Raw genomic sequence first — 15813 nt, 5'->3', positions numbered from 1 at the left:
CCAGGCCTCCTGATCACTAAGCGAACGCTAAATGTACATGTATATTGAAATGATAAAATAAGTAGTAAATGTTCAAGGGGTATATTTAACGACATCATATCACTTTTTTTTCTACATAACCATGCTCTTCACTGGAAATTTGTATTGAAAGGACCCCTGACCAGGAACAGACCGCTGACCATAAAAAAAGTTCCTACTCTGAAATCATCTCGTAAGGCAATCGAATCAACACGGCCACTTTCCAAGAGAAATTATTCATTGTTGACGATATTTACGAAGTAACTACGATTGCTCACAAGGGGGTTAAAAAAGATATCCGACATCACTGTTCATGTAAGGTTCCAGTCAAAGGGTTGTTATTAATTTTCTTTTCTGGTATAATCAGCGAACCCACCTCCACAAAAACAAACCACTAGGCAGTACCTACATATATTTTAATGGTACATCCCTTAACCAAATTTAGGTGGTGCTTCGTGTGCAACCTTCAGATATTGTAATGTTTTGCCTATTTAATATTTCTCAATTCTTTCAAAAACGATTTCCGTTTATTTTATATCAATTGAAAAATGAAAATTATATTGAAATGTGGAAAATCTCTCAATTCAGAATAGAATAGACACATTTTAACCCCCACGCCCCACCCAAACGATGTTATGTGTCCGTATGACAATGGTGATGCTAAAATCAAATTAAATACAATACTGTTTTACATGTACACATAGTATCAGTAAGTTAAGGTTACTAGTGGGATTTACTTTAATTTAAAAAAAAAACTGTTATTCTTCTGACAAATATACCACAGCAACATCAAAGCAAAATCTATATTCACGGTAAGTCCCGTGGTACAATTGTCACTTAACTACATGTTTATACTAGTAACAGTGAAAGAAATAAAGTTTTGTACATACTTTGAAACGGGGGAGGGGAGGTTTTCTTCGAAAATAAGACCGGCATATTGGGCTTGAAACAAAAGCACGTTACCTCGAATTCGGGACTTTCAGTTCAACAATTTGATAAAGGTAAATATTATACAATTATTGCTGCTTTTTGAGGTCAATACAATGATTTAGCCATCTGAGGAGTACAATATTCACCGAGCCCGAAGGGCGAGGTGAATATTGTACTTCGAAGATGGCTAAATCATTGTATTGACCGAAAAAACAGCAATAATTGTTTTATTATATGATTTACTGATAAAATGATGCAGCTCATTACTTGTTTACTTGCAATTAATTAAGTCCTAGCCAAATACAAGAGAGAAACAGAATTAAAATATGAATAAACCTTACGAGTCGTATCAATTTGAAATGTTATTTTTATCAATTTTAGTTGCCATGAAAAAAATGTATAATGTCAGTCTTTTTTATAGAATCGATTTTGAAAGGAAGGAGTATTATCAGGGAAAACTGACTGCCAAAAAGTTAAAAAAAGAGACAAACATGTTGTTCAGTAAAAGTGTTGGACGGGGGTCCCTGCATCCCCTCTTACCATCTTCACCCTAAAATATATATTCGCTTATGTTTTTTTTCACATGAAAAAAAAAATCACAGTCGTTTAAATAGCTTTCCAAAACAATTTGTATTAATTTGGAATTTCCCAATCTATTTTTAGATCAATGTAGAGGAAATAAATCCTTGTATTGACCTGGAACGTCACGTGCAGGTCAATACAACGTAGTATTTTTCTAACATAGTTGGATATCAGCCAATCGGAGAGATGGAAATTATTCAATCATATAATAATATGTGTTGTACAATGAAAAGAGAAAAATAATATTCTCATCTAAGAAAAAAAATTAATTTATTCTACACGAAAAAATACCGATAAAAATGCCCAGGTTACAGATATATTTAGGCTTGATGCAACAAAATCAATTCAAAGTCAGACTTTAAATTTGACTTTAAGAGCATACAAAAATGGTTAATATATAATTTCTTATGTGCTACTTATTCACGAGTTGGTACGTTGTTTCATGTAATTTGTTCTGACCAAGTCATTGGTTCCGGATCATATTCTAACTTACAGATGCGCAATTCAAGCATTTCTTGAATTGGACAAGTTCATGCAGAGTTACATATTGTAAATTAAATAATAAGTTAAATTCATATTCTGTGTCATTGAGAAAAAAAAATATATGTATAGATGGAACGAAATGGGCCTCACCCCTGAAAATCTAAACGCTGTCATCGGAAGAAATGTCCTGAAATTTATTCTCAGCATGTGATTGTAAGCAAAAGTTTCAATTAATTGCTTTTTGATAGATATATCTCATTAAACATAATGTGCACATCATAGTCGATTATCTTCGGCTTTCTCCGCTACAGTCCTTTTAAAATGGTACACGAATTATCAGAGGAGCTCCGATTGATATATGTACGCTATACCCCCCCCCCCTAAAGTATAAATAAATCAAAGTCAGAAATCAATGATGATTTATAGGATATTATTAACAGTACGTATTAGTTAAAATTAAAATAAATCCTTCTTTTCTTTCTTAAAATCAGGATATGATAGGGTGGATAATTATAAAAATAAAAATATCAAAATTTCTTTTATTTCTTATTAAAAAAAAATCATATGCAGTAAAAAGGCAGGTATAGAAAGCAACTTCATATGTGGGAAAGGGTTTTTTTTTTTTTTTCTACAGAGATCAAAAAGGGATTTATCAGATAAAATTATAAATTGTTCACAAAAATAATAGTCCTTAAAAATAAACGTTGAATCCTTAATCGCAATGTAAATTGAGATTGTTCTTCGGCAACACTAACAAAGGGGGTGCACAGCTCCCCAAATATTAGATTATCTTTATACTCTGCAAATATCATCTATGACTGAGAAAGAATATGGAACTATCGAGGTTTGAAAAAAAAAATCTACAAACTTTTCTGCATGATGATGTGAATTTCAAGACGATGATTAGATACTTCATTCATTGATCAAATATATGAGAGATTGGAAATGTTTTTTTTTATTATTATTATTTTAAAAGCAGGGGTGGAATGGGCATATAATGTATGTACAAGTGTTTTGTAAGTGGTTATGGTCGAACAAAAAAAAAAAGAAAATAATAGTAAATTAAATGCGTAAAAAAGCAAAATCTAAACGAAAAATAGATTTATTTAGAAAAATTAAGAAGGAATAAAGAAAAAAAATGAAATTTATCCTTGAAAGGCTTCCCTTTCCGGTGAAATACAAAAGTGCACATCTAAAAAAACGTGGGGGTGTAATCAAACCTTTTTATTGCCATATTATGTAATATTATAACTCAAGATGTGCTCATATTCATAGTCCGGAACTACTTTTTATGCCTGATATAATATTAGTAATCAGAAAATAAAACTAATGACCTACATGCGTCTGGTTCAATACATGACCTATACCGCTCTTAATTTACGACTTCAACATGTACCTTAAGTTGTCGTGTTTATTTTTAATTCATTGCAATTAATTTAGGAAATGAAAACCAGACCATTTTGAAAATGACCACTGTAAATTATCTTCACATCTTATTGCGTCATCCAATTAAACTTTCAAACCTCAGAGTGTTGCGCAAAAAGTGATGTGTAAACTTTAGTGAGTAAATACGGAAGTCCGTTTGGCTTTTGCCACTTCGTCCTTTATAACATGGCTACACAGACAAAGTTTCTTAGCTGCTGCATTCATATTTTATTTCTGAATATAAACTGACAAAATACTATTGCAACCATGCTGGAATCATTTAACCTATTTGGATTATTTAATCTCTGCTGACAAACTTTGGGAACTGAGTCGCCAATTCCCGGGCCTTTCTGTCTATCGGAGAAACAATCTGGAATGTGAAACATAAAACACCCACCATCCCTACCCCCCCCCCCCCAAAAAAAAAAATAAAATAAAAATAAATGATAAAAATCCAAAAGTAAAAAAGGAAGATTATATAAATACTGAGGACAACTTGCTTATCTGTAGAGATGGAGCTCAGTCGGAAGGGCAAAAGAAGCGATTGTTTTTTAAGCCTATGAACATACATTGATTTGCAGATGAACATTTTTGACAGCTCACAAATAAACTAAACCATTCATAATCAATAAACAATTATATTAGTTTAAATATTTTTTTGAAGAAAAAAAAACAGTAAACCTATAAATTGACGATATTCAACATTTTTTTTTCAAAACATTTTGAGGCATGTCTATATTTCTTTTTTTATAAATATGTACATGTATTATGCAATTATATTTTAGTTCTGCTAAAATATAGATTTTTTTCATCGGCAAACGCGCAGACGAGAAGTCACGTCTTTGAAGCGCTATTGTGACGTAATTACGTTTATGTCAGGACAGGGTTTGACATTAAGCTTTTGGAAAACTAGACCAGTCGGGCTACTTTGGCAAGTTTTTACTAGCCCTGACCAAACGTGAGAAAAAATATTCAGAGTACACAATGGTGATAATTCTTTATTCTGTGCAGATGATGAGAATCCATATGTTAATAAGGACACTTTCCTGCACACATGTCACATCGAAACTAGGTCATTTATACATGTGGCTTGTTGTCTTTGGTACTAATTTAATAAACTTGTATACAATATTAATATTGATATCATTAAAAATGTTCAGATAATTTAAGTATAGTAAAAATAATTTTATATTATCATAGCTTTATTGTTATTTACATGATTATCGATGTCGTTAACGTGAATCTTTTGACATTACAATCGTAAGTACTCAGGAATTTTCGTGAACAATAAATAGCTTATTGTTTCTCTCTAGGAAAATGGCCGAGTAGTAACGAATAACAACAATGAACTGTTGTTAAAAATAGCTGTCATGCTGTCTGTAAAGTATATAGTTTTCTTTCTACTATCCGGTTAGAAACATTTAAATTTTACTTTTTCATTGACAATAAGTGATTTGTTTAAAAATATATAAAAGTTCATTTATTTTTCTTACACGACCAGTCGGTCTAGTACACAAACATTTTACCCGACCTGACCCATCTTTTGCTAGACTCAGTCGGTCGGACGTGCCTTAATGTCAAACCCTGCAGGAAGGTCCCTTTTCGCTTGACGCAACTCAATTATATTTTCAAACTATTTATTCCTACGAAAAAATATTCAATTTCTTCGACTTGCAAAAAAGTCTTAAATCTTTAACAATTATTGTGTCCATACTCTGTTTTATTTAACTAAATTATTTTTTTTAATTAAAGTTGTTTTTTGAACAATATATGTTTTTATATCATTATATTTTATGAAATATCTTTCAAATTCTTTTCACAACTTCCATCCATAAAAATCCATGTAGAAAATCCATTCTTTCCTCGAAATGAAAACACATCTAATTCTTACTTCTTAAATATTCAAACGTTTTCAATAAGATTAAAAATCAAGTATTGTTATGTTTCTCCTGGCAAACATTCTTTGAAAATAAATACACAAAACACTCAAAGAAAAACACATTACCTTTATCAGAGGACAATTTCCTGTGACAGAGTCACATGTATTGTTGACACAGTCCGTGCTGCAATTGTCCAAGCAGTCAAAGCCGTAAGTGTTAAAGCTACAACCTGAAAATTCGTATCAAATTTTAGGAAAATGACATATTAAGTCTTTGCACCAATTTCTCCAAATCTGCATTTTCTGCAAAAAGCATTTTTTTAATAACCCAATAATTCATAATTTTGAAGGCTTGCTGTTTTTTTTTCTACAGAGTCGATTTACCTTGCAATAAAAAAAAATCTGCATTGAATATATAAAAATTACTTTAGGAAATTGAAGTTACATCTGCCTTTAAAAAAGATAACTTAAGAATGTTCGATAATTAATAATTCCAGTTAAATCCGATATGTGTGAGTGAATGTAAGGGAGGGTGTGTGTGTGAGTTTAAAATCCTTTGTATAATTACCACTATGTAGCAAGCAATTTATATGTAATTTTGTTTATATACAGTGGAAATGTAAATAAAAAAAAAATGTTCGAGTTGTTAGTTTAAGAGTCACTTGCAACGATCTACTAATTTTATTTTTTTTTTTCACGTGTTCCTTATTAAGCAATATAGTTTTAGTTTGAAGGGAAATAAATGAAAGCATGATGAATTTGAAGAAACAAAAAAAAATCCTTGAAAACGATACTAAGAAGATTACCATTAAAACAGTATATTCCTTTAAATCCCTTGTCACAACCAATCGGACAACTTCCGTTGATGTGATGACATTTTGATTCCCCTCGACAATTACCACAAGACTGATTACAGTTCAATCCATACATATTGTCTGTGCATTCTAATTAGACATAAAAGGTATATTATAGATTGAAATATTTTGGTTAAAAAACACATTAGACATCAATATAATTTTCATATATATATATTTTACATATATTACATGGCTACAAGGGTAGCATACCAGAATATTTGCCCCATCGGTGGCAGGAAAGTCCTAAAGTGTTATGTCGCCCGATGGCATATATTTTGGTATTGCTGCCCGAGAATTAAGCCATGAAAATATGGTATATGACATTTTTAAACATTGAAATCCAAATCAATCATCGAACATATTTATTGAAGACTATGTACACATGTTCGTTGAGTATAATTCCGAAATATCCCGTCCGTTTCATGGCAAAACGTTTCCAGTATGCTAACACTTGAGTTGATAACCTTTTTTGTATTTAAGGAATTTTCTTCTTAATTAAATTATCTGATTCCGCTGAATTCAAATAAACAAATCGCAGACATCGTCCAGACTCATTTATTTTCGCCAAACTGTTTACATTTACTTACCAGCTGCCTCTGTGAATTTCGAAGCCGAGGTATTTAATATGCCGAATGATGGCTCGCGAGGGAACATAATTGTGTTCGGGAAGGCAATATAACTGTTTCCGGTAAAAATATAACCATATCTTATATGTAATTATACGTATATATGTGATATAATGGGAACACTTCTTCAAAAATGTTATTTATACCATTACTGCATTGAATTCCCTCCCAGCCTGGCTGACACCCTCCCTCACATTTTCCAGTTTTTCTGTCACATGTTTTGGGCACTCCGCAGTTGACACTACAGGTCTCATTACAATTATATCCAAAAGTTCCGTTAGAACATACTGTGTAGAAATAAGAATAATGTTGATCTGTGAACCTTTTTTTAATCAAATACAAATTGATTCTTGTTAGAAAAAATGAAACTATGGCATCATGAAACGCTAAGGGATAGGTATGTTCGAGTTGTTAGTTTAAGAGTCATTTGCAACGATCTACTAATTTTATTTTTTTTACACGTGTTCCTTATTAAGCAATATAGTTTTAGTTTGAAGGGAAAGAAATGAAAGCATGATGAATTTGAAGAAACAAAAAAAAGTCCTTGTAAACAATACTAAGAAGATTACCATTAAAACAGTATATTCCTTTAAATCCCTTGTCACATCCAATCGGACAACTTCCGTTGATGTGATGACATTTTGATTCCCCTCGACAATTACCACAAGACTGATTACAGTTCAATCCATACATATTGTCTGTGCATTCTAATTAGACATAAAAGGTATATTATAGATTGAAATATTTTGGTTAAAAAACACATTAGACATCAATATAATTTTCATATATATATATATATTTTACATATATTACATGGCTACAAGGGTAGCATACCAGAATATTTGCCCCATCGGTGGCAGGAAAGTCCTAAAGTGTTATGTCGCCCGATGGCATATATTTTGGTATTGCTGCCCGAGAATTAAGCCATGAAAATATGGTATATGACATTTTTAAACGTTGAAATCCAAATCGATCATCGAATATATTTATTGAAGACTATGTACACATGTTCGTTGAGTAGAATTCCGAAATATCCCGTCCGTTTCATGGCAAAACGTTTCCAGTATGCTAACACTTGAGCTGATAACCTTTTTTGTATTTAAGGAATTCTCTTCTTAATTAAATTATCTGATTCCGCTGAATTCAAATAAACAAATCGCAGACATCGTCCAGACTCATTTATTTTCGCCAAACTGTTTACGTTTACTTACCAGCTGCCTCTGTGAATTTCGAAGCCGAGGTATTTAATATGCCGAATGATGGCTCGCGAGGGAACATAATTGTGTTCGGGAAGGCAATATAATTGTTTCCGGTAAAAATATAACCATATCTTATATGTAATTATACGTATATATGTGATATAATGGGAACACTTCTTTAAAAATGTTATTTATACCATTACTGCATTGAATTCCCTCCCAGCCTGGCTGACACCCTCCCTCACATTTTCCAGTTTTTCTGTCACATGTTTTGGGCACTCCGCAGTTGACACTACAGGTCTCATTACAATTATATCCAAAAGTTCCGTTAGAACATACTGTGTAGAAATAAGAATAATGTTGATCTGTGAACCTTTTTTTAATCAAATACAAATTGATTCTTGTTAGAAAAAATGAAACTATGGCATCATGAAACGCTAAGGGATACGTATGTAAGATTGGGAAATATGCTAGCGGTTTTCTTATTTGACAAAAATAGGCTTCCCAATAATCTAAACAATCGAGATTTTAACTTTTTTTTTCGGAGTAAACAAGTCACAAAAGAAACTATCCAAATACGATCCTTTTCTTTTTTTTAAAAAATGGAATCAAATTCATTAACCTCAATGAAACTATGTAATATCATTTTTAGGAACATGTGAAATGAGCCTAGTAGATATGCTGAAGAAAATAAAAAAGAGATTCATATTGATTGTATTCCACATGATATAACTTAGAGAGGTTGATCATAGGTTACTTTAAGAGAAAACAATTTATTTATTGATGTCTTTAGAGAGTGTATTTTCTTTCTTTGATCAAAGACTGTCCTGAAAAGGAAGTTTTTCACTTATTATATTGATTTTATCTGTTTTTTTTTTAAATTTATTTAAAATTATAATATGCATTAAAATTTGATCAGACTTACGTGTTACGCATTTGTATCCATAAACGCCGACTTCACACCCGTATGTACAGATCCCGTTGACATGGTGACACGTACTGATAGTACAATTACCACATTTATTCTTGCACACTTCCCCATAGAAACCCTTATCACAGGCTGTAGTAAGAATAATATTCTTTTGTGTTAGTTGATGTAATGCTGTATTTCAATTTTGAGCATTGTTCAATCAAAGATTGTAAATATAATATAACATATTCATATCTAAGCATCTGGGTCAAAATCCTTTAATGAGAAAGTCAATAGAATAATAAAGTCTGTAAGATGTTAACTTAAATAATAATCAATATATATTTATGTTAGAATTATCTTGTAAATCAAAAGAAAAATGAAATATTGCACATTGTTTATCGCAGATTTGGCAATATTTCAGAGGACGAAAATGAAATAAAATAATGAAAAAAAAATATTCATATTCCAAAAAAGATAATTCATTTGTTTAGAAACATGAAAGATGCTATGTTACGTTAAAATTGATATATCCTGACTTTAGGAATATTTTTAAAAGTCCAATTCGATGACTTAAAAAAATAAAGTTGAGAAAGGTATACTAATTTTATTTTCAAAAAAGGAACTATTGAATTTATTTTCGTGTTATAAATATTGAAAATACCCACTACTGATGTTTTATACTAGTCTTATACTCTGTATTAAATTATAATAATAATAATAATAATAATGATAATAATAACAAGCATTCTGAGAGCATTGCATAAGCAATACATGTCCCCTACCGGGTTCCCCTTTTCTCTTTGGGGTGTCATTTTATTAGAGCCTGTGAATGAAAAATTGTTACTTAAATATGGACTTTTCAGTTGTTACTTGAATATGAATGAAATGTATGTCTTACAAAGAAAGACTCGTGACGTCTTTGAATGCCATTTGACACACACAAATGCTTTTGATCAGAACAGCTTATTTGCTTGAACAACAATGGTTGAACAACAAATTTATACCAGAAAAAATCAAACTTGATCTATATTTGTCTCTATAAAGGTATCCAGTAAGATTCAAATCATGGTGATCTTGTTTAGAACATGAATCCAGTAGTAGTACATTAATTTTGGGCATCACGAACCCTAATGTGAACCCAATTATTAAAAAAAATAAAAATACCACAATTCCTTCAGAAATAAATTAAGTAGAACGAAATGCAAACTTGATCTATAAGACTATAACTAATCAATTTATGAAAGCTATCCAGCAAGTTTCAAGAATATAAATTGAGTGCATCACGACATAAATGTAGTGCATCACGAACCCTATATTAACCCAACTATAAAATAAAAAAAATAAAAATACCATAATTCTTTCAAAAATCAATGAATCAGAACGAAATGCAAACTTGATCTTTAACTAATTAAGGTAAAGTCTCATACTTAAAACCAGCTAAATATCTGCGAGCGTTTAGGCCGTAATTCCGTAAAAAATCATTGAATCGGAACGATATTCAAACTTGATCTGTAACTCATCAAGATACACCCACGTACCAAAACTCAGCTCAATATCTGCCAGCGTTTAGAAAAATGTGTGGAAAACTAAGTGGGACAGACTGACAGACAGACGGGGACAGACAGACAGACAGACGGACAGACGGACGGACAGACAGACAGATGGACGGACAGACAGACAGACGGACGGACGGACAGACGCAGAGGAAACCTATAGTCCCCTCCGGTTTCACCGGTAGGGGACTAATAAACACTCCTCTTTCAGCATTTCAATAAAAATAATTAAGAAGGGACGGCATTAAAAAAAATGTATCAAAACCAAAAAAAAATATTACTCGTTTTTTGGCAATTTAAATTCATATCCAATCTTAAAATATGTTTGGCAAAAAGTTATGTTTTGAATGTAAGCCCAGACATTCAATATAATATAATTTTATCATTTTCTTTTCATTTACTTACGAAGTTCACATCGATGTCCTTTATACCCAGGTTTACAACCCTGACAAGCACCTGTTTCTATGTGACAATAACGACAGTTGTCAGGACAGGGAAGGGAACAATCCGGTCCATAATATCCTGTTTTATTACAACCTAAACGAAAAACAGTAGTATACTGAGAAAACATCAGGAACAATAACTTTAATAAATTGTGATTGTGAGCATTTGATTGATTGATTGATTGTATACTGTTTAACGTCCCTCTCCAGAATATTTCACTGATATGGAGACGTCACCACTGCCGGTGAAGGTGCAAATTTAGACCTATGCTCTGCACTTACGGCCTTTGAACAGGGAGGAATCTTTATCGTGACACACCTGCTGTGACTCGGGGCCTCGGTTTATACGGTCTCATCCGAAGGACCGCCCCATTTCGTCGCCTTTTACGACAAGCAAGGGGGTACTGAGGAACTATTCTAACCCGGATCCCCTTGGGGCTATTGAAAATAATGTATTATTCAGAAAATTCACAACCGTCCTTATCCGACTTAAATCAGGAGTAAAAATTTGTACAAAAAGAAATAATTTTTCCTATTTTGGATCATTATGTAAAACTTTTTTCATCGTCTCTTTAATAAAATGTATTGAAACAAAAAAAAAATAAGAAAACGAAACTTATTCAAGTTGTTCTATTTATATGAGAAGATAATGATAAAAGATTAAATCTCAATCACGAATGAGCATAGACATACGGTACAAATCTTGAATAAAATAGAGGGTATATCCTTCACACAAAAAATCACATCATAACGATTTGAAGAAAACAGTATGTTTAAACCTCAATTTTCGTAAAAAAAAATCTCATATCTCAAAATGTACTTTAGTTTATGTACCGATTTTTCTTCAGTGGCCTTAGAATGAGTTACTTAAAATGTACTACTATGTTTTAATTATTGATTTTCCTTTTGCAGATACGCAAGTATCTTTTATTGATACACCTGCGAATTTCACTATATCCAAGAGTTTTTTTTATAAAACCTACCGTATACTTCCACTTCACATAGTTCATTGAACGAATTGTCTGAAAGCTGACTACCATGTATTGGATTTTGTGGTCTTTCATTATAGTAGATGACGTATTGCCCATGTACAGGACATGTTGTGTTGAAGACAGCAGGTATTGTGGATCTGTTATACTTTGTGTCATGGAAACAGAGATGACCATCTTCTATGTTTGTTGTGTTTGATACATAGACATGAAATCCTAAAAATCTAGCGGTGTAGCCATTAGTAGCGTCTAAAAATTATAGATTAGCAGTATTAATAAAAATATTAAAAGAAATTTATCAATAAATCACATTTTATTTAATTCAAGTGTTGATTTATTTCATGTTTAACCTTTTAATATATTTATTCATTTTTACCTTTTTTCTTTAAATTAATAAATTAACTTCGCCATTTTTTTTTTGTTTTGGTCCCGAAAGGAATTCTGAAAAAAGTTCTTTTATTTTATTTTCTTCTCTCTCCGGGGTTAAATATGTCCGCAAGTGATCTCTGGAATAACTCACGCAATTTGATTTGGTAACATTTCCTTTTCTATAGATATAAAGGACGGGTATCATTTTGCATATAAATCTTCCATAAATAACCGTTTAGGTGAGTGAGATAAGTGATACCTTGAATTTTTACGGGTTGTTTATAAAATGCTTTTGAAATCAGATTAAAAGAAATTACAGGACCATCATCCCCTGAATTTTGTAGAGTTTTTAACGGTATATATTAACCCAAGCAAAAGTGACGTTGGTTTCCTTAAAAATGAGGAGCACTCCTCAAAAACACGGAATTATGAGAAATTGGTATGAAGTCATTGGAATATGCTGTACATGTATTCTCTCCCTATTCAATACCTTAATTTAAGTATATTGTGTACTTTAAAATATCTAGTTCCGTTTCATTAATTCTAAATATTTAAAGCGTACCAGAAATGTTTGGCAAACACACAGGAAACACATTTTTTAATGTAAAGTATAAATAGATGTAACGTAGAGATTTTAAAGTTGATGATTGATGATAGAATAATAAAGATTTCAGTTTCATTACTCCATGGACTATTATCCGTTCTGTAGTAAATCCTTATTCCGTGAATGCTGTGGATGGACGTCAAGTTAACCCACCAGGTTGCGTCTTTATATCCATCAGCTGATATAACACATTGTCCTCCAAATGCTGAGAGGTTAGTCTTCTGACCATCAACAGCATTACTGGACTCAAATGTAGAAGCTGGGTAATCTTTACTATAATATATGTGCGACTGGTGTGTTGGTTTATTCAAAGCTATGTTTTCTGAAAAGAGATGGAGAACCATATCATAAAAATAATGTTAGTCAATGTTCTTTCATGATTATGTTAGCAAACAAAATGTAGAATAATTTCCGGTTACATAAAAATAATGCATAAATGAATTTCATTAGCACTCTTTCTCAACTTAAAGCTGTTTAAAAATAAAATAATATGCTAAAATATTGCCTGGTTAAATACGTATTAAAAAGGAATCAGTAAACAGTATTTGGTATTAGAATGTGATGCAAGAACATCCCAAGAATCTTAAGCCACCTATTATTTTTTTTCAACAATACTGCACTCTCGAAAAACGGAGGACGGAATAAGTTTAAACGGAAGAAAAACTTATGCATGTTTGGCTGTAGAATGAAATACTTGTTTAGACGGCATAGATGTGTCGTCTTTTGCAGAATAAACACTGTAAATTGCATCAAGATGCTGATGAATATCGGTTTTTTTTTAGCTAAGCGGGCTATTCAACGGACCTCTCTACACATTAAACAACGTGATTTTTGCAGTAAAACAGGAACATGATTTTGTTATTGTATATTCTTTTTAACTTATTAATACATATAACGAACATACTTGTAATTTAATAAGACTATTTTTAATGTAACGAAAGCTCAAATCGTCTGCATTCTATGTACAGGTAAGCAAACAAATTTTACCTCTGGTGTTAAATGAAACAGCGTAATCTAGACATGGTGACCTAATTCGTTTCTCTATAGAGGAAACGATTATCCCTAATTTAGCGTTTGTACCATACTTGGTAGAATAAAAATAAAGTCCTTGTTGTCGTGAATGATGTAGAATAACCTCCTCGGTCTCAAAATGTTGTTTGAAATATAATGTTACATAAAAAATAATGCATAAATGAATTTCATTAGCACTCTTTCTCAACTTAAAGCTGTTTAAAAATAAAATAATATGCTAAAATATTGCCTGGTTAAATACGTATTAAAAAGGAATCAGTAAACAGTATTTGGTATTAGAATGTGATGCAAGAACATCCCAAGAATCTTAAGCCACCTATCATTTTTTTTCAACAATACTGCACTCTCGAAAAACGGAGGACGGAATAAGTTTAAACGGAAGAAAAAAAAATCCACATTATGGTATCTTTATTTGCTTTCTGTTTCTTTGTTCGTTCATTAAATAATATCAAGTAATGCATCAAATTATTTCAACAATTATGTTATTATGCGGAAACAAAATCAAAAACAAACCCACTGCAAATTCCTGGGAAAATTAAACATGTCGTTTGACTTTATAAAATAAACAATTGATTAAGACGAGATATTTAATTCCTACATTTCTCCTTTTAAGCCTTTAGTAATTTTTTTAAATTTACTTTCTATTTTGCATTGAACTTACCATATCCATAGCTACAACTAATTTCAATCATTATAAACCACAGCGATGTGCTGATGAACATCTTGACAGAAGGTTCCCTCAATTCAGGCAAGGACGTTGCATCACAACACAAAACGAAGACTTTAATGATAAATTTCCTGTTAAGTCGAATGATTCTTTTTTTCAATACTCTATCAATTGGTAATCATATCTCAGCAGTACAGTGTCTCAGTTGTTCCCTGTTGTATACTAAAAAAAGAAAGAGGAAGAATATTGCGATCGTATGAGTTGCTATTATATTTTCTCACTGAGAGCATCTTAAGGTTTCAAGACAATTGTTGAATGATAACCAACACAAAAGAATAAACTTGCTTTTAAAAGCTTGTACATTTAAGACATTGTTTTGTTGTTAGTTTCTTCTTTGTGGTTACCATTTGTAATAATGTATGTATTTGTTTGTCTGTTTTTTTTTTTTACCTCTGATGTTAAGAATTATCAAGAAATGAAGATAGAGTATAATAAAATTAAATAAAATATATAATAGGATGCTTATTATATTTATTATCAAAAAGAAATTAATTGTGGCTGAAATGCGTCATTTAATTGAATAAACATTGCATTTAATCTAAATGGCATGACCTGAGTTGCTAACGACACAATAACTTACATTAAAACGTATCAATCCGTTTGACGCAACGTTTAAAATATGAACAATTTGTAGGGGATTTTACACATGTAAAAATGGAGAAATTGCCTTGTTTTCTATACTATTCTATACTGAATTATGATTGAAGTTAAATGAAAGGGTGTGGATCAAATAACAATCAATGTTACGCTTGTATAACCTGGGTTGAAATTGTTTGTTTTTTTTTATAAACCGCTTTCCATACTTTTTTCATACCTGTGTTATTCCAATCAAACTTAAATTTGCTTTCAAAGAGTACCCTGGGGGAAAGGGTCATTTGTATAAAAAAAAAGATGGTCCGTTTGAAGTTGTCACAATCTTAATGTTTTCTTAAAATAATCATTATATTTATTTTTCAATTGAAGTATGTTGTTAAATTGATTCCTATGTAATACAAGTATATGTATATTTATATTAACTGTACTTAACATGACATCGCTGACATTCTTTTTAATTAATTCTTATTTTGAAACGTTGTTAAGAGTTACAAAATTTGGATGAGATGAAGTACTTAAACAGTGTCATTTGTTCACTATATCCAACAATCATAAACTGTGCATGTATACAGATAAAATTACTCTTTTTC

At 31.3% G+C, this 15813-nt stretch overlaps 1 protein-coding gene across 11 annotated transcripts in view; it reads right to left on the bottom strand.

Moving 5' to 3' along the window:
• LOC134258888 (receptor-type tyrosine-protein phosphatase epsilon-like) overlaps positions 1–15813 on the bottom strand; it is a 94935-nt gene that overhangs the window by 42827 nt on the left and 36295 nt on the right. For 7 of the 11 annotated variants that reach the window (XM_062741485.1, XM_062741486.1, XM_062741483.1 and 4 more), the window contains exons 1-8: positions 14564–14790; positions 12950–13192; positions 11892–12146; positions 10871–11002; positions 8925–9059; positions 8197–8337; positions 7370–7507; positions 5444–5547 (exon numbers count right to left, since the gene is read on the bottom strand). In XM_062741485.1, coding sequence (XP_062597469.1) covers positions 5444–5547; positions 7370–7507; positions 8197–8337; positions 8925–9059; positions 10871–11002; positions 11892–12146; positions 12950–13192; positions 14564–14624 — 1209 coding nt within the window. In that variant the 5' untranslated portion in view covers positions 14625–14790. Of the gene's footprint in view, positions 1–5443; positions 5548–7369; positions 7508–8196; positions 8338–8924; positions 9060–10870; positions 11003–11891; positions 12147–12949; positions 13193–14563; positions 14791–15813 lie in introns of those variants that run through there. The other 4 variants (XM_062741488.1, XM_062741487.1, XM_062741489.1 and 1 more) reach the window with 2 other exon arrangements.

This window comes from Saccostrea cucullata, unplaced genomic scaffold (genome assembly GCF_032062105.1).
Source record: "Saccostrea cucullata isolate Sc308-1 unplaced genomic scaffold, CSIRO_AGI_Scuc_v1 ctg475, whole genome shotgun sequence".
Lineage (NCBI taxonomy): Eukaryota > Metazoa > Mollusca > Bivalvia > Ostreida > Ostreidae > Saccostrea > Saccostrea cuccullata.
This window is presented reverse-complemented; position numbering and strand designations above follow the sequence as displayed.